The 23,060-nt window shown below is 35.1% G+C and overlaps 1 protein-coding gene across 1 annotated transcript in view; it reads right to left on the reverse strand.

Annotated features, from left to right (window-relative positions):
- Positions 1-23,060, reverse strand: part of LOC127840633 (uncharacterized) — a 317,893-nt gene that overhangs the window by 60,665 nt on the left and 234,168 nt on the right. The window contains exons 111-120 of the mRNA XM_052369044.1: positions 21,806-21,881; positions 19,694-19,815; positions 18,482-18,593; positions 16,109-16,239; positions 15,427-15,511; positions 13,660-13,796; positions 12,352-12,451; positions 9,641-9,774; positions 8,675-8,841; positions 9-61 (exon numbers count right to left, since the gene is read on the reverse strand). Coding sequence (XP_052225004.1) covers positions 9-61; positions 8,675-8,841; positions 9,641-9,774; positions 12,352-12,451; positions 13,660-13,796; positions 15,427-15,511; positions 16,109-16,239; positions 18,482-18,593; positions 19,694-19,815; positions 21,806-21,881 — 1,117 coding nt within the window. The remainder of the gene's footprint in view (positions 1-8; positions 62-8,674; positions 8,842-9,640; positions 9,775-12,351; positions 12,452-13,659; positions 13,797-15,426; positions 15,512-16,108; positions 16,240-18,481; positions 18,594-19,693; positions 19,816-21,805; positions 21,882-23,060) is intronic.

Genomic DNA, 23,060 nt, shown 5'->3' on the forward strand with positions numbered 1-23,060 from the left:
TTACTTACATGTCTGTGACATTCAGTTGATACGATCTGTTTGAAAGGACTATCCAATCTTTCTGCAATTAAAAACAAGTCGCAAAATTATCACCTAGCATGACACTGTTTTGAAGAAAACATGCTTTTTGTCTTGAATAAGCATGTCAAAATAAAACTAGATGCCACTTGATTTGTAACTATATTTTGTTAAACTCATCAACTGCTCATTTCTTCACAGGATTTCTCTATCCCTTATTTTCATAGTATCAGCCCTCCTCATAGTATCATGCCTTTAACAAAAAAACAACAACTCAAGAAGTGCTTAAAGTTAATGTTATATTTTTCAATTTTTAGAAGTTTGAATTTATTTGATGGTTATCCGTGACTATAATGAGGATACTTCTCATGATTTTTGGTGTTCATTGGAAAGTTGGTCATTTTTATTCCTGGTTGATGCTATGATTTCTAATTAATGTTAAACATAATTATGTTAGTCTGTTAATGGTTTTGTAGAAGCTTTATCAAATGTTTTATATGCAGCCTGTTTTGGAAAAAAATGTACAAATATTTTAAGAACAACATGAGCAAGAGTTTAGTTTTTTCATTAAGAAACTATTTATAGAACGATCACATGCGTATAGTAAAGTACCTTAGCAGCAAATCAGAACGGCTAATGTGATGAGAAACATTGTACAAGATACAATTTACTAAAGGGAGCTTAGTCTAGCCAGTATTTTGTCAAAACTATTTTGTAAAAGAAAACACATTTAACTATAAATTGACATATAGCAAAGCGTTTTTATTTTCTTTATTTCTTCAGTTTCTAAATTCGTATGTATTTATTAAATTAAGATGGCTGATTCTACGGACAAACATGCTACATGTTCAACAAGACTATTTTCAAGCAATATATGTCCCCTAACGGCTCCACCATTGTCAGAAATATATTTTTTTATTTGTTGCCATAGCAACCAGAATTGTTGACGGAGGGACAACATGAAATGACGTACATAATGTCCATATTGCCATCTATCAATCTTTCAAGTTTTATGAAAAAATATTAAGAACTTTTAAAGTTATTGCAGGATCCAGAAAAGTGTGACAGACTCACAGACTGACGGAGTGACGGACACACAGAGCGCAAACTGTAAGTCCCCTCCAGTGAAACCAGTAGGGGACAATAAATCACAAAATTTGTAATTCATGAATGTCATCAAACTTCCACACAGTTTTCCATTTGACCATGACCTTATATCACTTTTTTAAACTCATTAGAAATCATTCTTCATCAAGACTCACCAGCATACTAATTTTTATGATCCAAAGTATGCTCTAGGTATTGTGTATGAACAATGTTTATGTTACAATCCTTGTGAGCTTGATCTTTAACCTGTTAACCACAAACTATAAAGCCGTATTTCTTTAATAAAAAAAACAGCAAAGCAACTCAGAGGATCATATGTGAAGCATTCCCTCGATATAGTGCAGAAACCAATTTCAGGATAAATGTCCCTGTGATCTTGGCCTTTGACATGATAATTGCAAACTTAATAGGCATCTATCTTTCCACCCTAGTGACCACCAAACCAATAAGCATGATAAGAGGTCAAAGTATTCTCAAGATAAGCGTAGAAAACCAAAGTCCTGTAACAAGCCACTCAGAAACCAATTTCTAGATACAAACTCATGTGACCTTGACCTTTAACATGGTGACCTCAACATCACAAGGCTTCTTTCGGTTCTTAAAAAAAATCATCATACCAATTTGCAAGATTGTAGGTCAATCTTTTAATCTTATAACATCATTGATTATAAATAACAGAAGATATACTGTTCTCACTGATAGAAATGTTACAAACCAAGGTCTTAAACATTATAAGGCATATTTCTGTATAATTTGTTTAAACCTTAGTTTGCAAATGATATGCATGTATGTATGCAATATATGCTTTAAAACAAGGGACAAAATTGTCACAAAACCAGGTTTTCATTGTGAAAAAAAAATCTGATAAAGGGAGAAAACTCAAACTGAACTTTTGAAATGAACAAACAAAATTAACCCCCTTTGTAAGTTTGTTTTTAAAAAAAATCTATTTTTAGTCGTGGCGACCTTGATATTGGAGATATTGATGTGATTCTTTCGTGCGACACACCGTCCCATGATGGTGAACAAATGTGCCAAATGATTTTAAAATCTCACAATGAATGACATAGTTATGGCAAGGACAAGCTCATTTATGGCCATTTTTGACCTTTGAACTCAAATTGTGACCTTGACCTAGGAGATATCGACGTAATTATTTCGCGCGACACACCGTCCAATAATGGTGAACAAATGTGCCAAATGATTTTAAAATCTGACAATGAACGACATAGTTATGGCCCGGACAAGCTTGTTCCGCCCGCCCGCCAGCCCGCCAGCCAGCCAGCCAGCCCGCCCGCATTCGCCAATCTAATAACCAGTTTTTTCCTTCGGAAAACCTGGTTAATGAAACAAGAGGGCCAGAAAGACCTAAAGACGCTCAAATGAGATAAAAAGAAATGACATGTTCTTTGCAGCCTGAGATATCAATAGAACAAATGTTCTAACTTAGTTTCATGAAGAATGAACAACCAATGGCCCAAAGTGGCCATGTGTTTCAAAGGACCGGAACAATTTTCAAACTCGTCCAAGATATTATTGGGACAAATCTTCTGACAAAGTTTCATGAAGATCCGACAATTAATGTTGCCTCTACAGTGTTAACGAGTCAAATATTCATGACGCACAATGGAAGACATACAATTGACAAAAGGTGATCACAAAAGTTCACCATGAGCAAAATATATTATGTTCATAAAAAATGTCACCATGTTTGAAGATGATATTATTAAAACTAATTGAGTAAACTAAATCAAGATATGATAACAAAATAAGAACATTTGTACTCTGCAAGTGTCATTCAGATTGAACTAAAACTGTGACTAAAACCTTCACAATGTTTCACTATACACTACTGTAGACATACAAAAAAACTATCATCCCCAGAGAGCCTTTTTTTAAACAAACATGAACTATTTTCAGACTCACCTTGCAATTATATTATAAATTAAAAATAAATAAATTCGTTTTAAAACACAAATCTTTGATATTATCACAAACAATAAATATCTTTAAAAAAAGATATACGGGGTTGATTGTGGTTGGAGTTTATGAAAGGTAAAGAGTTCAATGAATGTGATCAAGGATAGCGAATGCCTTTTTCTGTGCAGTTCTTAGCTGCATCACACGCAGTACTAGATGTTACGCGGAGTTTTTGCAGCTTTTTTTTACATTATTACATATTGCTGGTCATAAACCTATAGATACAAAACAGAAAACCAAAAGAATAATGGAAGTGAAATTAAAACATATCAGTCCACCGGCCACACGCGAAATATGCGTACGTATTTTCAATATTTATACGCGCGTTCTTCGAACAAACCTGTTTTAGTGGTTTGTCAGCATTGCTATTTGATTCAAGTATTAACAGTATCGAGAATCATCGCGCTCATGCTTAATACATTAGTCAATATGGTGGAATAATTCTTGTAAAATTAATTAAAAATAATATTTATCATGGTATTGTTGAAAACACATTTTGAATCTATTATTGACATACCATAATTATATCGCTGGATATCTTCATTTAACATCTTTCTGGTCTAAAGAAAATTCCAGTTTACCTAGTTGACGCTATAGCATCTTGATTATATAACGATTATTTTACTGGCCGCGAACTCCGGTCAGCACATAAGGTAGTCGTGAAGACGCAGCGATGACCTGTATATAAACTCTGACATTCACACACACTAACTGCGAACTGACGAAGGTGTAGAATCTACGCACAAATTGTATTGATGTGAAGAGTTGAGTGTAAAACTGCTCTATCTATCATGCCTTTTCATAAGAGATAAAATTGTTTCATGCTGAACACGCAGTAAAACAGTGTTTGAAAGACGCGACCATGTTTCCAATGTTCTGGTAGTATTCTCAAATCAGCCAATGGACTAAATGAAGTGTATTCATTCGTGGGTAGCCGCGGGCATTTTCATGAATGTAACCTAAAGGTCACCTAAGGTCAAAAGTGACGTTAAACAGCTACGCCGAAAAAATCAGACCTCATCAATAAACTGTGTGCCTCAAAAATTATATCTTCTCTTATCTATGGTGCCAGATATCAAATTAATAGCATAACAAGGTATCAATTTGCTGATCTAAAACTAGAACAACAAGGTTCACTCAGAGATGTGCATTGATTGGTACTCTGGCAGCTGATAAGGGTCAGTTGGAGTAATTAAGTGTGCATTAATGATTGGAATTCAAACAATTCAAGCAATGAACAATTTTTTCTCGGTTTATTCTGCCAAATAAATATTACCACATTAAACTTCAAGAATATTTAACTAGAGTGTAAACAAGGTTTTACTATAGCCCTATAAGGAAAAATGCCCCGCTCCCTGTTGGCCATGTTTTTAAACCAACCACAACCATTTTCAACCTCGTCCAAGATATATTTAGGATGAATCTTCTGACCAAGTTTCATGAAGATCGAACAATAAATGTAGCCTCTAGAGTGTTAACAAGTTTACAAAAGCCAAATATAACCATACAAGGAAAAATGACCTGCCCCCTGGCGGCCATGATTTTCAAGAAACCGAAACCATTTTTAATCATGGGACAAATCTTCAGACCAAGTTTCATGATGATCGGATAATAAATTTGGCCTCTAGAGCGTTAAAAAGCTAACAAGTTAACTATAGCTATATAAGGAAAAATGCGCCGCCCCCTTTGCAGCCATGTTTTTTAACCAACCCGAATCATTTTAAAACTCATCCAAGATATCATTGGGACAAATCTACTGACCAAGTTTCATGAAGATTGGACAAAAAATGTGGTCTCCAGAGTGTTATTAAGGTTTTACTAAAGCCATATAAGAAAAAATGCCCTGATGGCCATGTTTTTAAAGCAACCTGAACCATTTTCAAACTTGTCCAAGATAATTGGGACAAATCTGCAGACCAAGTTTCATGATGTTTGGTAAATAAATGTGGCCTCTAGAGTTTAAACAAGGTTTTACTATAGCCATATAGGAAAAATGCTCCGCCCCCTGGCGGCCATGTTTTTCAACCAACTGGCATCATTTTCGAACTGGTCTAAGATATTACATGTATTGGGATAAATCTCTGACCGAGTTTCATGAAGATTGTACAATAAATGTGGCCTCTAGAGTGTTAACAAGTTTTTACTTTTGCCATATAAAGCCATTTAAGGAAAAACGCCTCGCCCCTTGGCAGCCATGTTTTTAAAGCAAACGTTACCATTTTCGAACTCACCCAATATATCATTGAGACCAGTCTTCTGACCAAATTTCATTAAGATTAGACTTAAATGTGGCCTCTAGAGTGTTAACAAGGTTTTACTATAACCATATAAGGAAAAATGCTTTTCAACCAATTGGCATCATTTTCGAGCTCATCCAAGATATTTTGTGATAAATCTTCTTACCAAGTTTCATGAAGATTGGAATATCTGGCCTCTAGAGTGTTAACAAGGTTTTACTAAAGCCATATAAGGAAAAATGCCCGGCCCATTGGCAGCCATGTTTTTAAAGCAAACGTAACCATTTTGGAACTCATCCAAGATATCATTGAGACCAATCTTCTTACCAAATATCATGAAGACTGGAAATAAATGCGGCCTCTAGAGTGTTAACAAGGCACTCTAGACGGACGACACAAGACGGATAAAAAGCGATCACAAAAGCTCACCATGAACACATTGTGCTCAGGTGAGCTAAAAAAAGATTGTAGGTAAAAATGTTTTAAAATATTGTACCATTCCTGTAACCAATTCCACTTGGACCTCAAAATCAACAGGTATCTTCCCTTTCACTCAAGTAATCATTATACCAATTAGCATGATTATAGGTCAGGCATTATCAAGATAGTGTGCTGAAACAATTTTACTGTAACAAGCTATTGACCTTTTGCCTTTAAAATCAACAGGCATATTCATTTTCTCCAAATTTACCATTATTCCAATTTGAATGATTGTAGGTTACAACCTTCTCTGGATATTGTTCAGAAGAAAAATAATAGTCTACTGACTGACCCACAGACCAACAGACAGCTGTAAAATAATATACACCTGCTTCTTTAAAGGACAACATAAATATGAAATGACAATTAGTGTCACATCCTACACAAAGTGGGCATTGCTAGATGCAACCAGCATAAAATCAGAACAGCCTGTGATCCACTCTCAGGTTTTATGTTGTGTGCTGCTCATTTGTATCTTAGGATTTAAAATGAAGCCTTTAACAAGAGATTTGTTTGTAAGAAACACAACGCCTTCTTCTGCGCTGCTTTGAAGCCATATATTTGACCTTTGACCTTGAAGGATGACCTTAACCTTTCACCACTCAAAATGTGCAGCTTCATGAGATACATATGCATGCCAAATATCAAGTTGCTATCATCAATATTGCACAAGTTATAACCAAAGTTAAAGTTTTCGGACGGACGGACTGACGCCATATATTTGACATTTGACCTTGAAGGATGACCTTGAACTTTCACCACTTAAAATGTGCAGCTCCTTGAGTTACACATGTATGCTAAATATCAAGTTGCTATCTTCAGTATTGCAAAAGTTATGACCAATGTTAAAGTTTTCGGACGGACAGACAGACCGACGGACGGACTGACGGACAGTTAAGAAACTATATGCCACCCTTCAAGGGCATAAATATTAGATCTGGTAAGAAAATTCTTTAATTAAATTCAAATTTTTAAGGGACTTCAAACGATTCAAAATGCCTACCTAAGCTATAAAGAATTAACAAGAGCACCGCCTTGCGGATGCAGACCGCTCGTCTATTTTTCTTTTTAAAGGTGTAGGGACCTATCTCAATTTCAATCACAAAGGAGGGAGGGGTGGAGTGGAGAGGGGTGTATAGTGTGGGGGTGTGAGCATTTATTACATTATCTTCCAAAAATGCAAAAAAATGAATTCTTTTTTTTTTTTTAAATTGGGGGGGGGGGGGGGGTTCTTGGGTGGGATGGTTGGACAGTATTTCAAAAAAATAAAAAATAAATAAAAATTGTGTTTTTTTACCATGTTTGGAAAAAACAAGAGATGTGTTTGTCAGAAACACAATGACCCCTATTGCGCCACTTTGATTTTTTTTTACCTTTGATACACATGCATGCCAAATATCAAGTTGCTATCTTTAAAACTGAACAAGTTATGGCCAATATTGAAAAAGTTATGGCCAATGTTAAAGTTTTCGGACGGACAGACACCATAAATTTGACATTTGATCTTGAAGGATGACCTTGACCTTTCACCACTCAAAATGTGCAACTCCATGAGATACACATGCATGCCAAAAATCAAGTTGCTATCTTCAAAACTGAACAAGTTATGGCCAATGTTAAAGTTTTTTTCGGTCGGACGGACATACTGACGGACAGTTCAACTGCTATATGCCACCCTACCGGGGGCATAAAAATTAATTTTTTGGGGTGGGGGGTGGGGGGGGGGGGGGGGTATAGTGTGAGGGTGTGGTGGTCATGTATTAGATGATCTTTAATTATAAAAAAAAATAATGGGGGGATTGAGGGGGGATTCGGGGGCGGCAGGCGTAGGGATGGATTGGGTGGAGTCTATTGTGGTATGTCAGGTAAGAGTTGTTTTGTCAAAGTATCAATCGAATCTAATCATAAATAAAGAAGTTATGGCAATTTTAGCAAAATTTAATAATTTGACCTTGAGGGTCAAGGTCATTCAAAGGTCATGTTAAAATTCAACTTGCCAGGTACAGTACCCTCATGATAGCATGAAAGTATTTGAAGTTTAAAAGCAATAGCCTTGATACTTCAGAAGTAAAGTGGATCTAAACACAAAATGTAACCATATATTCAAAGTTACTAAGTCAAAAAAGGGCTATAATTCCGTAAAAATGGCAACCAGAGTTATGCAACTTGTCCTTTACTGTCCCCTTATGATAGTTTGCGAGTGTTCCAAGTATGAAAGCAATATCTATGATACTTAAGGGGTAAAGTGGACCAAAACGCAAAACTTAACCAAATGTTCAAGTATAAAGGGCCCATAATTCCGTCCAAATGCCAGTCGGAGTTACATAACTTTGCCTGCACAGTTCCCTTATGATAGTTAGTAAGTGTTGCAAGTATGAAAGCAATAGCTTTGATACTTTAGGAAAAAAGTGGACCTAAACACAAAACTTAACCAAATTTTCAATTTTCTAAGTATAAAAAGGGCACATAAATCTGTCAAAATGCCAGTCAGAGTTACATAACTTTGCCTGCACAGTCCCCTTATTATAGTTAGTAAGTGTTGCAAGTATGAAAGCAATAGCTTTGATACTTAACGAATAAAATGGACCTAAACACAAAACTTAACCAAAATTTTCAATTTTCTAAGTATAAAAGGGCACACAATTCTGTCAAAATGCAAGCCAGAGTTATCTAACTTTGCTTGCCGAGTCCTCTCATGATAGTTAGTAAGTGTACCAAGTTTGAATGCAATAGCATTGATACTTTATGAGAAAAAAGGACCTAAACTCAAAACTTAACCGGACGCCGACGCCAAGGTGATGACAATAGCTCTTTTTTTTTTCAAAAAATAGATGAGCTTACAAGAGATATACCTCTACTACCATCAACTGCCTCCTTGTTCTGACCATTGAGAAGGCTATCACAAAGTCCCAGTTCTTTAAATCTGCAGTTGTCTGCACAAAGAATGACACCTCATGGCCGTCTGTACTCGCTTCAAGTTTTGTCTGATTATCTGACGTCATGAGTTCTACTCCCCCACCTGGCATATGATGTTACATTTACAGCACACAGCAAATAACGTTTAAGCCTCGTTTTGGGAAAACAGGGTTAAATGCATGTGCGTTAAGTGTCATCCCAGATTAGCCTGTGCAGTGTGCACAGGCTTATCAGGGATGACACTTTCCTCCTTAACTGGGTTTTTGCTTCGTGGAGACTTCCTTTAAACAAAAAAAATGTCATAAACCCCAATTTCCCAGAGCTCAGCTCTTTTTTATTTATTCATAAGACCATATGGTATTATAATAACATGAGTCATATGGGGTCTTTGGTTATGACAAATAAAACTTAAAGTTTATTTTATAGGCATATAACCCTTAAGTTTAATATTGATTGCAAAACAAAAATAACTGTCAGTACAAGCAGAGATCATTGCTAAAAGCCACCTATAAAGGTCCCCTTAAAGTGACACAAAACTGCAATAAGTCCTTGTCATCATTTTAAAAGGTATCATAACAGAAAGGATAGGAAACTAAATGGTGCAGTATTGCCCTATAGTATTAACGTCACATATTAAGTTAATCTTTACTCATTGTTATTTAAGTTCATAATACAAATGTTATATACATAGATATTAATAAAGATGGCATTTTCCCATTAAATAGAAACAAAAGTTTGTCTAAGAAAATTTTTATTAGAATATTAACAACTTTACATGCACAACTACATATCATAACGAACAGAACAAGCAAGTTTAAATGTTTCATGTTGCAAGGTGTATATTACAATCATTTTACAAACTTAATCGTATTTTGCATGTTTCTACCCTACCCAATACTCACAGACTTTTGGCCGCTGCCCTGTCTGGTTATAAACCCAAGTACCAAGCAAAAAATGTAGTTGTTTGTAGCCACATGGTTGTGAATTGTACATCAGGGAGTACAGATTGATGCAGCCCAAGAAATTCTGGTAATTGCTGAAAGGGGAAAAAACTTAGTCTTGAATACTTTAAATGGTCGTGTTCTGTGAAAAGGGGGTTTAATGCATGTGAAGTAAGTCTTGTCCCAGATTAGCCTGTGCAGTCCACACAGGCTAATCAGGGACGACACTTTCTACCTTAACTGAATTTTTACTAAAGAAGAGACTTTCTCTAAATGAAGATTATCTTAACAGCAGAAAGGGTTGTCCCTGATTAGCCTGTGCGGACTGTATAAATTAATCTAGGACAACACTTTTCGCACATGCATTTAATTCCCCTTTTCACAGAGCACGGTCAATATATTTCTGGAAAAATCAGTGATGTATAAGAATGCAAGATTGTATGTTAGATTGTTCATTTTGCAGATATCAGATAACATATATCAGTAATTTCTTGGGGGTCAGAGAGCCTTCTCAGTTTTTGTCAATTATCTTAAAAATATAAACAAGAGGGCCTGAAAGGCCCAAAGTCGCTCACCTGATATAAAAAGAAATGACCTGTTTTTGCAGCTCAAGATATCAATAAGACAAATGTTGTAACCAAGTTTCATTAAGAATGAACAACAAATGGCCCCCTGGCGGCCATGTTTTTCAACAAACCTAAACCATTTTTGAACTCGTCCAAGATATCATTAGGACAAATCTTCTGACACAGTTTCATGAAGATCCGACAATAAATGTGTTCGCTACAGTGTTAACAAGGCAAATATTCATGATGCACAACGGAAGACAGACAATTGACAAAAAGTTCACAAAAGTTCACCACGAGCACAAAATATTATGCTCATAAAGATTGACACCATGTTTGAAGATAATATTATTAAAACTAATTGAGTAAACTAAATCAAGATATGATAACAATATTTTCACTCAGCAAATGTCATTCAGATTGAACTAAAAATGTGACTAAAAGTATTCACAATGTTTCACTATAAACAACTGTAGACATACACAAAAACTACCACTCCCCTGAGAGCCTTGCGTAAACAAACATGAACTATTTTCAGACTCACCTTGCAATTATATTTCCAATTAAAAAATCAATAAATCCATTTTACAACACAAATCTTTGATAATGTGGGTTATTGTATTAAACAATAAAACCTAGTTTATTTTAGCAGAAATGTGGACTCTTCAAGGGAGAGTATATTGAGCATACTAGTATGTTGATGAATAAAGAGTTCTCTCAAATTCCTGAGGAAGAGTTACTGCCCATTCTATAAATTGAAAGTTATGAGATCACTTCCTTTCTGGCATTGGATTCCAAGGCTTAAACCTACAGAAAAAAATAGAAATTAAAAATCTACATTCATCTGCAGAGATATTTCTTAGTTATATAACAAAAGCATCACAAAATGTCTGGAAGAGGTAAACCAGTAGGAAGGAAGTGGAAAGCTCAGACAAAACTGCCAGAAAATCAGGAACCTAGAGTGTTCACAAGCTTTTTACTATATAAATATAAAGAAAAAGACCCCCCCCCCCCCCCTGGCGGCCATGTTTTTTAACTGATCCAAACCATTTTCGAACTCAACTGTCGTATCCAGAGAACAAATGTTCTGACCAAATTTCATGAAGATTGGGTAAAAAATGTGTTTTCTAGACTGTTCACATGTTTTCACTATATACATAAAGAGAAAACTGCCCAATCCCCTGGCGGGCATTTTTTTCCACCCATCATGACCATTTTCCAACTCGTCCGAGATATCTATAAAATCGATGTTAAGAAAACAATTATGATGATTAGGCAAAAAATGTGACTTCTAGAGTGTTCAAAAGCTTTTTTTACAATATAAATATAAGGAAAATGACCCCCCCCCCCCTGGCGGCCATGTTTTTTTACCTATCCAAACCATTTTCGAACTCAACCGTCATGTCCAAAAAACATATGTTCTGACCAAATTTCATGAAGATTGGACCAAAAATGTGACTTCTAGAGTGTTAACATGTTTCCACAATATACGTATAGAGAAAACTTCCCCGCCCCCTGGCGGCCATGTTTTTTCACCGATCTAAACCATTTTCAAACTCGTTCGAGATATCAATGAAACCAATGTTTTGACCAAGTTTCATTATGATTTAAAAAAAATTGTGACTTCTAGAATGTTCACAAGGTTTCTCTAAAGCCATATAAGGAATACTACACCGCCCCCTGACGGCCATGCTTTTCAACGGACCGGAACCATTTTTGAACTCAACCAACATATCATTTAGACAAACATTTTGACAAAGTAACATGAAGATTATGAATAAAATTTGACTTCTACAGTGTTCACTTGGTTTTTCTTTCTTTTGACCTAGTGACCTATATTTTGACCCAGCATGACCCAGTTTCGAACTCAGTCGAGGTATCAATGGGACAAATGTTCTGACCAAGTTTCATGAAGATCGAAAAATAAGTGTGGCCTCTAGAGTGTTCACAAGGCAAAATGCTGACGCCGCATGACGCACGACGGACGACGCACGACGGACAAAAGACGATCACAAAAGCTCACCATGAGCATGTTGTGCTCAGGTGAGCTAAAAATTGCAAAGATTATTAAATAAAATATAATAACATAATATAATGCAATTTCACCTGCAATTTTGTGTTAGATTATACTGCCAGTATTTGCTGCATGTCGTATCTCGTGCGACAGTGAAATAGTCTACAGAACAAGGATTCACCACTGTTGAACCTGTAAGTACATGAAAGAAAATATTTTCTTACCAGTTATTTATTAGATAAGTTATTATGAAGACCATATAGCGCATATATACCAACACATTCTTAGACTTAACCTTTTAACACTTAGATACGTATTTTGAGGCATGTGTGGTCCCTTAGAAAGTTAAATTTAATTAAAGACCTTTCTTACTAGATTCAAGTTTTAAAGGCTCAATTCCCAACCCTAAGATACTGATCAGCAGCAAACATCATAAAACCTGAATTGACTGCGAGTTACTCGCAGGCTGTTCTGGTTTTATGCTGGTTGCAAAAGCCTTTTTTTACTTTGCTTCTTATGGGGGAAAGACTTAAGAGAAAACAAACAACTTACAAGCAAGAAAACACAGTTTGAATACGTGGAGGCTGCTGTAAATGCTTTTGTTCTTATTAATTCGCTTTAAATAAAGTTTGGTGTAATTAGATGTGTTTGCAGGTTGGTGTAATAAGAAGAATTTGAAGATTGGTGTTATTAGAAGCATTTGAAGATTGATGTAATTAGAAGTGTTTAATGCTAAGTTAGACTCAACTATGAGACAGTTAAAGAACATTACAGTCAAAGAATATTCTTTGTTCCAAGACTTCAGTCTCAGATATTGTTGTTAAATATGGGGCCTTAACATATGTCCATTATGTTTAACATAATGGCCTGAAAACAGCCTGTCTACCACTAGTTAACCCTTTCTCAGGCAGAAGCAAAGTGAAAATGGCTGGCTGTGTGCAAACAATATAAAACCAATAACTCGCAGTCTGTTAAGGTTTTATGCTGTTTGCTGCTCATTAGTATCTTAGGGTTGGAAATGCAGCCTATCTAAGTGGAAAAGGGTTAAACATTAGGAAATCATATTGGGTCTCATCACTATGATTTATCTTTTATCATCAGTAAAATGAATAAGCTTAAACTTGATTTCAAAAGGTTTTAACCCTTTACCACTTAGATACGTTTTTTTTTATACATTTGTAGTCCCTTAGAAAGTTCCATTGAATTAAATACCTTTCTGACTAGATTCGAGTTGTAGATTTATATAAGGGTAAATTTCTAATTCATAAGGTTATAACATGTCTTGGTTTACTTTGATTAAAAATATCATTTGATATGAAACAAATATGTGCTGATATTGCAAATTGCATGAATAATTAGATAAATTTATCGTCATCTTTGTTTTGGGGCTTAAATCTTACCACAGGTTTTCAGCACACTTCCATTCCGTAGACGCATGAATGTATTCCTGACTCTTGTCATCACCTCATCATCGTTTATCATCAAGCACTGATTGAATACAGAAATTGACCTCCTTTCCTTCACACACTCTTCAAACCTGTGAAACAGTTTTGACATTCAATGTTAAAACACTGTCAGTGCAGAAATAATGTTGTAAAGAACAAGACAAACATTTAAATTACGATTGTAGGGATTTTAATAGACTACACAGGTTTGCAATAGCCATTTCCATTTCTTTAGTAGCTACAACAGTTTCAAATAAGATTTGTTCAAGCTTAAAGTTTAAACTATATAAAGCAAACAAGCAAATTTGTTGAATTGAAACCCCCCTCCAAATATTTTGTTTGTATATGGATCAGTGCAAATCCCTTGATACACGATATAATCCTAAAAATAATAATTAAGTGTAGGGAAATTGTTTTTATAGATTGTAATTATCCGTATTAATATCTATGCATCAATAAACTTTCCTGTTGAAATCTTGTAGCGTATATGAGATAGAGCACTGAAAAGTTACATCATACAAAACAACAAAGGGCAATAACTCATATTTAAGAAAGTGTAGGGTTATGGTTCTTGTGCAAGGCAATTCTTCGCATTGCTACCTATACATCCATGAAGTTTTATGTTGAAATCTTGATTGTTTTTGAGATGTAGCCCTGAAAAGTTACATCATACAAAAACAACAAAGGGCAAAAACTCTTATTTAAGAAAATGTAGGATTATGGTTCTTGTGCATGGCACTTCTTCTCATTTATATGTATACGCCCATGAAGTTTCATGTTGAAATCGTGTATAGGGTCTGAGGTATAGCCCTGAAAAGCTACTTCACACAAAAACAACAAAGGGCTATAACTCTTATTTAAGAAAGGTAGGGTTATGGTTATTGTGCATTGCACTTCTCCTCATTAAAACAAAATTGATAGCCCCTAGGGCAGAACCAATTTTGACCGTAGGGGCATGATCGAAGAGGACCACAATGCTACATGTATATTACATGCGAAATACCAAAATCTCCGGGTCTTGCGGTTAGATGTGGAAGATTATTTAAAGTTTCACCATACACATAGGGGCAACAAGTCACCCTAAGGTTAGGCATTTTTGCTTTGTCCCCAATGAGCATGATTTAAATAACCTTGGAATCTCCCAAGGACCGGGCCAATTCTGACCCAACGGCCAGGATTTTAACACATTTGGTACAGGACCTCTTTACAATGTTACATGCAAAATACTGCGACTCCTTGCCTTTTTGTTTTAGAAATGAATATTTATCAGTTATTTTGCTATATGGTGATGGACATTTTTAAACCCAGGGACATAAAATACACAAACTTGATAAAAGTATCACTATAAGGTGTTACATACAAAAAATTTAATATCTGAGTTATTCATTTTAACAGATATTTTAAGTTGACACATAAAAAAGCGTAAAGCCTGATGATTAACAAACGCAGCGGACTGAAACCATGTGAACAGCTTTGATAGAGGGTCCCAAAAGGATCATTTCTTTTAAGTTTTAAGAAAATCCTTCCACCAGAGCAGTTTTATAGGATATGCCGTTGGAAACAAAAAGTAATCAATTCACAACACAAGACACACAGTCACAGATGCTGAATAGAACCGCAAAAAAGCACACCTATTGAGCACTTTGTCGAAGTGGAGCTTATAAAAATAAACAAACAATTATCCCAAAACACACAGTCTGATTTTGTCCTACTAGTTCTTACCTGCAAAGATCCCCAGTGTCATAATAATCGAGACATTTCATCAGCATGATTGGCCCCACATTGCCACAGTAGTCAGTGTCCCAGTCTGAAGAAGAAAGACGACAATTATTTAATAAGTATTTTGTCTGGACCAACACTAACGTTTACATATTGCAAGATAATGAACTATTTAGATAATGTTTGGTTAATTCAACATAATGAAACAATTAAATAATTAACACCTAACAGTCAAATTTGAAACAAGATTATACATAAACTGTTTATAAGGACCAATATTAACAAATCTAAAAAGGGAAAACTCAAAATGCCTTATATCTTTCAGATACGAATATTGACATTCGAATGTGTAAAAAAGTAATCATGGGTACAATTATCAATGTTCTTACATTCTGAAATTAGCACAATATTGGATATATAGCACAACTTAGGAACAAAAATCAGTTAGGTATTTAATGAATACAGGACCAGGTGTATTTTAAACAAATCTTCCTTCCCTTAAAATGTACATAAATCTAAGATGGCTTCCAGCTGGTCGGCCATCTTCAATGCGATCCATGCACAAATTATATGTCACTTAATCATACCTCCGATCAGAGTATTTGTGGGAAAAAGAATCCACTTGCTATTTTTCTAATTTGAACTAAATTTGGGTAGTTTAACCGATTTCAAAAGTTTTACACACAATTGCATTCAGACTGGTTCTGAGTCTGTAGGTAAACATCCAGGTTCTGTTGCAGGAAACGTTCGACATCACATTCTGGTGAATGACCTGTCAGGTGTGCGATAGCATTGCTACGGAGGTATGCGTACACTCTGGAAATAGTGGGGTATATATCATCAATATGCTAGACTGCCAGAGAACATCACGTTCTGCGTTTTGCCTGTCATTAAAGGCTAAGAGATAAGAGATGGATTCTTCTGCCATAACAACTAATAGTTTTGTGTTCAGATATGTATAAATCTAATAACAGCATTGCACCAAAAAAAAATTTTTGCTCTCAAAATACGTGTTTACTTCGGATAGCTGCTTCACTTTGCGTAACAGTGTTATATTTCATATTTCATAGCAGTTGTTCTTTCTGCAAAGACAACTATAAGCCACTAACATCCACCTAACGGATGTTAGTTAAAAGCAATTATGTATCTATTTTTAGAACAATTGACTTGACCCAACTGGCATCTTAAGTTTCTTCAAAGTTGGTCAATGCAATCCAAATTTGTTGATTAGCAAACATAAGCCTTAGCCTACATTTTGTAAGTACAAAATGGTCGTCATTCTGCTTAATTGCATGTCAGACTTCAGGTCGTTTAACAATTACAATACATAATACCATTACAGCATATATTGAAATTAAATCATATACTGTAAATATAAATAATGAGTTGATCATGATCATGAATACCTGTTGATGGTACAGAAATCTTAACATGTTACCTGAAAACTTATCTGAATATAATATTGAATGCAAACCTCAACATAAATTTATTTTGCAAAATCCTAAACCTGACGTTTGTTAGTACAAAAGGTGGCATAATCCTGATATAAAGCTGGTCGCGGTTTTCATTCATGGACAGTGCCTGTTCACATGGACCGTGATCAAAAATGTTAAGTTTTATTGCCACAGTAGTTATTGAAATCAAGGGAAGTTTGCATGTAAACATTAACTTGAAATGTCTAAGTACAAAAAAAGACATAATTATGCTAACTTGCAGGTGTGAGTTTTGGAACATACAATGAAGTTTAAATTGAAACAACCAGTTTAACAACTTTTAACAAACTACTATTAAGATTAACACTAAAATATACCAAAATAAAATTAACAAGGATATATTTCAGTAGGTTTGTCAAGTAAAAAATCATTTATTCACGGCTCTATTAGCCTTTGGCATCAAAAAATGGGGGTGGGGCGCGCTATTACTTGATTCACGCTTATATTTTCTGATACATTAGGTGAAGTATTTGTAAGGCAGGAAAAGTTTTTAAGGATGAATATGGTATATATTCATTTCAAATACCAGTCTTTCCAAAACTGGCAAAAACGCCCGGTCAATTATTAAAAGACATGTCCATATTTACAAGTGAATATTTTGCGAGTCAAAATTATGACATTTTCAGACAAAAGGCAAGTACAAATGAATTTCAGGACCACCAGACAGGCAATTAAGAAAAGACTGACAGAAAAAGGTATTAAGTTGTACATGTTGAATGCATTACAATGTTTTGTTTATTATCTTGAAACATTAAGCAATGAGTAGTACCGTAATTTAAAAGATAGATAAAGAGCATGTAATCTATACCAAACAACGGAGTCCAAGAGACAGCTATATCCTCCGCTAAGATTATATTGACATTGAAAAAATGTTGACCTTTGTTTTGAGTCTGCATTACTGACTCATGATCTCTGAATATTGCCCAAATGACCTTTAAATTTTGTCATTGTTTGATTAAAATCAATCAAGGAGTAAAGGGTATATGGAATAGTAATGGAAATAGAGGCTTAAACATTTTACCTAGAAGTATGACCTTGACGTTGAGCAGGTGTTACTAACTTTTATGAAAATTAGTCAAAGGGTACTTTGCTGCAGGTGATAGAAAATTAACAAGGTTACAACTACATGTAAAATAAACAAGCAATGTGTTTGTGAAACACTATGTCCCCATATATATATTTGACCTTGAAAAATGACCTTGACCTAGACCTTTCACCACTTAAAATGTGCAGCTCCATGAGATACACATGCATGTCAAATATCAAGTTGCTAGCTTCAATATTGCAAAAGTGACATTAAATGAGCGATTTTGACCCATATATTTAACCTTTGACCTTGAAGGATGACCATGACCTTGACCTTTTACCACTCAAAATGTGCAGCTCCATGAGATACAAATACATGCCAAATATGAAGTTTCTATCTTCAATATTGCAAAAGTAGTGGGGGACATAAAAAGATAACCCTATTGTCTAACAATGATATTAATGGGCAAGATAAATTCTGAAGTTCATAAAAACTTCTACAAAAAATATTGTACTTAAAAATCTTTCTAGATACATACGTGCAGGCTTCAGTCTTGGTCAGGGCTGCCATGTACAATCGGGTATATGCATATGGCTTGTAAAGACTAGTGGTGTTGTAGAAAAGATCGTACAAGCGACTGGTACAATTGCCTGGAAATGAAATAAAATACTTTTTTTCACTGTTTGTCCGTCTCAACTTATTGTCAACCTTGCAAAATCAATCTGAGCTTTAAAATAAGTTTCAAAGTTAAATAGTGGCCAATATAAATGCTTGTACCTGTTTTATTCCGATACATAATGGAAACTTGAAGTTAAAAAAATCAGTTACGGGATTTGTACAGCTGCTTCAAACAGTTATATAAAAACATTTTATCTAAACTGGATATTAAAGCAAAAAGTTGAATAAAAGAAGCGACCAATCATGGTAGCATACACGAACATTCAGCCAATGAAAACCACAAATCAAATCTGACATTCATTCTATTCTTCATGATTAATTTGAAGAGATGTGTTTGTCAGAAACACAATGCCCCCTATTGCGCCGCTTTGAAGCCATAAATTTGACCTTTGACCTTGAAGGATGACCTTAACTTTTCACCACTCAAAATTTGCAGCTCCATGAGATACACATGCATGCAAAATATCAAGTTGCTATTTTCAATATTGCAAAAGTTATGAAGAAGGTTAAAGTTTTGGTTAAAGTTTTTGAACTTGTTTTTTTTACCTTTGACCTTGAAGGATGACCTTGACCTTACAACACTCAAAATGTGCAGCTCCATGTGATACACTTGCATGCCCAATATCAAATTGCTATCTTGAATATTGCAAAAGTTATGACCAAGGTTAAAGTTTTGGTTAAAGTTTTGGGAAACACACATACAATGACAGACAGGCCAAAAACAATATACCCCTGATCTTTCGATCCGGGGGCATAAAAATGGGACTTTCAGATGAAGGCTTTTAACCGTCATGGCTCCAATGGTGAAAACAATTTGAGCTGCGTTCTGACAAAACTGGACGTAATGCATGTGCCTAAAGTGTCATCCAAGATCAGCCTTGAAGTACGAAAAGGCTAATCAGGGATGACACAATATGCAAAAATGGTTTCTTTTTTCTTTTTAGAAGAGACTTCCTTAAATGGAAAATACAATAAAAACCAAAAGTGTCGTCCCTCATTAGCCATGTGACGCACATACATAAAGCCCAGTTTTCCCATAACGAAGCTCATTTGAACCCTTCCCTCCTCCTACCTGACAGGCAATCCGCAAGTTCTGTGTTGTACATTCTCCTGTAGGCTATCTGCAGCTCTCTTTTAACATCCACCTTGTCTTCACAATCTCGCTTCATGTTCTCCCATGCACAGGCGTCAAACCTAAACAAACATGAATTTTCTCAAAGAGGTTTCCATATGCATACGGCATTTATTTCATTACTCTGTGGGGGATTTGTGTCCTGATACATCTTGCTAATGAAAAAACAAGAAGAAACTAGAGTAAAATATGTGTTTAAACCATAAGAAAACATAAGTGGAAACCAGAATAAAACACATGAAGAAACCAGAAGAAAACATGTGGAAACCAGAAGGAGACATATGTTGAAACAAGAAGAATATATATGTGTAAACCAGAGTAAATTATGTGTGGAAACTAGAGGAAAACATAAGCAGAGACCAGAAGTAAACATATGTGGAAACCAGAAGAAAAACTATATGAAAACCAGAGTAAAACATACGTGGAAACTAGAGGAAAACATATGTGAAAACCAGGAGAAAACATATGTATAAACAAGGAGAAAACATATGTGAAAAATGAAACAAAAACAACATTGAAAACCAGAAGAATACATGTGTGGAAACCAGAAGAAAACATATGTTGATATCAGAAGAAAACATATGTGGAAACCAGTAGAAAACATATATATATGGAAACCACATACGTGGAAACTAGAGGAAAACATATGTGAAAACCAGAAGAAAACATATGTGTAAACAAGGAGAAAACATATGTAAAAATGAAATGAAAACAACATTGAAAACCAGAAGAATACATGTGTGGAAACCAGAAAAAAACATATGTGGATATCAGAAGAAAACATATGTGGAAACCAGTAGAAAACATATATATATGAAAACCAGATTAAAACAATTGTGGAAACCAGAGAAAAACAGATGTGTGGAAACCAAAATAAAAAAATGCATGGAAACCAGAGGAAAACATATGTGGAAACCAGAAGAAAAGATGTGGAAATTAAAGGAAAACATTCATTGAAACTAGAGGAAAACATGTGTGAAAACCAGAGGAAAGCATATGTGAAAACCAGAGGAAAACATGTGGAAACCAGAGGAAAACATATATGGAGACCAGAGCTAAACTTATGTAGAAACCAGAGTAAAACAATTGTTAAAACCAGAGTAAAACAATTGTTGAAACCAGAGGAAACCATATGTGGAAACCAGAAGTTAACATATGTTGAAACTAGATGAAAACATATATTGCAACCAGAAGAAACATACATGGAAACCTGAACAATACATATGTGGAAACCAGAGGAAAGTTTTTTTTGGAAACTAGAGTAAAACATATGTTGAAACCAGGGGAAAACATGTGTGGAATACATACAGAGGTTAACATATGTGGGAATCAGACCACTGAATGTGATTTATACACCCACATACTGCATTGAGCCAGATGTAACAAAAAGATTTGAACTTTTATATCTGAGTGCATTAAGCATGATCTTGACCCTGAACAATGCCTGTCAAAATGAATATTTATAAAGGAAAGTTGTTACCTAATATATCTGTGAGTAAACTATTCTGAATATGAAAACATGAAAACACACAACATTTACTTTTTAAAATGACGAGAGGCTTCATGCAAATTGGAGAATAACAAGATAAAGCGACATCAAAATGTTATGTCCCTGAAAAGGTTTCTACAACGCTCACACAATCATTATGGTTTGATTTACAGTGTCTCTTTATCAACATTAACGTTAAAAAAAGCAGTTGATAATAAAAATAAGCCTTCTCTGTGGTATGATTCCCAGGCCTGTATTCATCAACTAATTCATAGACTTAGGTCTAAGAATTATGACTTAAGTCCAAGCATAAAGAATATTCTTAAAACGTTAGTTCTTGAGCCTGACTTGACATTCCACTCATTGAATTACATCGTTCTTATAGATCATTGTGATTATAACAAACAGATTATTGATAACATGCATCTATTCCAACTCTCAATTATGATTTATTCGTTCTTAGTCTATTCTTTATATTAAGAATGGGTTGGTGAAGGGGGTGGTGAAAACAAGTCCTGGTCTACAAATAAAAATTCATACGAATAAAGAACATTGTATCTTACGCGCAAGCGTCATAGGGGTTTATCATGCACTGAGCAACTTTCACGATTCCAATGTGCTCACAGATAGGCTCGGAACCTGCAAACAGTAAAACAATTGTTATAATCGAAGGAGGCAAATGATTTAGAAGACATGTCTGGATATGCACTATTCATTTTGCTTCTCTATCCCAACATTGAGAAAATCACTTGAATATCTTCATTACCTTTTAAGTTAGCACCGCAAATAATATTGCAGTATGTACACTTCAACACCGTTATTTCGAACACCGATAATCCGAAGTCACCGTTATTTCGAAGTATTTTTCGGGTCCCGATATTGGTTCTTCTTTGTTTAATGTAAAATTTCATTGTTAATCCGAACTTCGTTAAACCGAAGAAATCGTTAATTCGAAGTGATTCGGTCGGTCCCAACACTATAATTCGCACCTTATTAACAATCTTTAATCCGACGTCAAAACTGCAAAATACTGAGCGTTATTTCACACCTTTGTCGTGGCTCGTCAAAAGCCGATAATTACATCTTTGTCGTCTGCGCGAACGCCGGTGTTCAGAGAGATATCGCATATAAGTTATTTTTTTTATTAAGTTCCGAAAATGTATTAATATGTATGTATGTCTGATAATTTGTGCTATTCATTATATTTTATATGTTCTGTAATGAGACAAAACTAAAAACAAGAAAAATAATCGTTTTACTCCTCCGTTTGTTACAGGTGGAAATCTATTGCTATCTGACTAGTTTACGCTTTTCAGTAAGCGTGTAACCGAACCATGCGAATTCCTCAACGTTTCATTTTTTACAGAATTAAAGAAGTCTTCTGTCAAATGTTTATTTCGAATTATCGTTAATCCGAAGTTTTTTTAACGGTCCCGACGACTTCGAAATAACGGTGTTGAAGTGTATAATGTTTAAGGGCCAATAACGCAGGAAACAAGAGCACCGCATAGAGGGTGCCAACGCTCGGCTGTGGGTGCAGTTTTGAATTAATGAAAGCTTGTCAGAAGAATATTAGAGGTCACAGTGACCTTGACCTTTGACCTTGTGACCCAAAAATTGATGTGGCATGTATAACTCATTAAGGTATAGCTACCCTTACAGAAATGAAAAGGTTGCCGCTATGTAGCCGCAATGTTGCGGCTACAATTCCGCTACCTTTTTTTTAGCCGCAACTACTAGCCAGAAAGTAGCCATTAGTAGCAGCTAGCGGCTCATAGTAGCCAGAAGATTGCCATAACATATTCTGGTATAAAAAAG

This window comes from Dreissena polymorpha, chromosome 8 (genome assembly GCF_020536995.1).
Source record: "Dreissena polymorpha isolate Duluth1 chromosome 8, UMN_Dpol_1.0, whole genome shotgun sequence".
NCBI classification, from domain to species: domain Eukaryota; kingdom Metazoa; phylum Mollusca; class Bivalvia; order Myida; family Dreissenidae; genus Dreissena; species Dreissena polymorpha.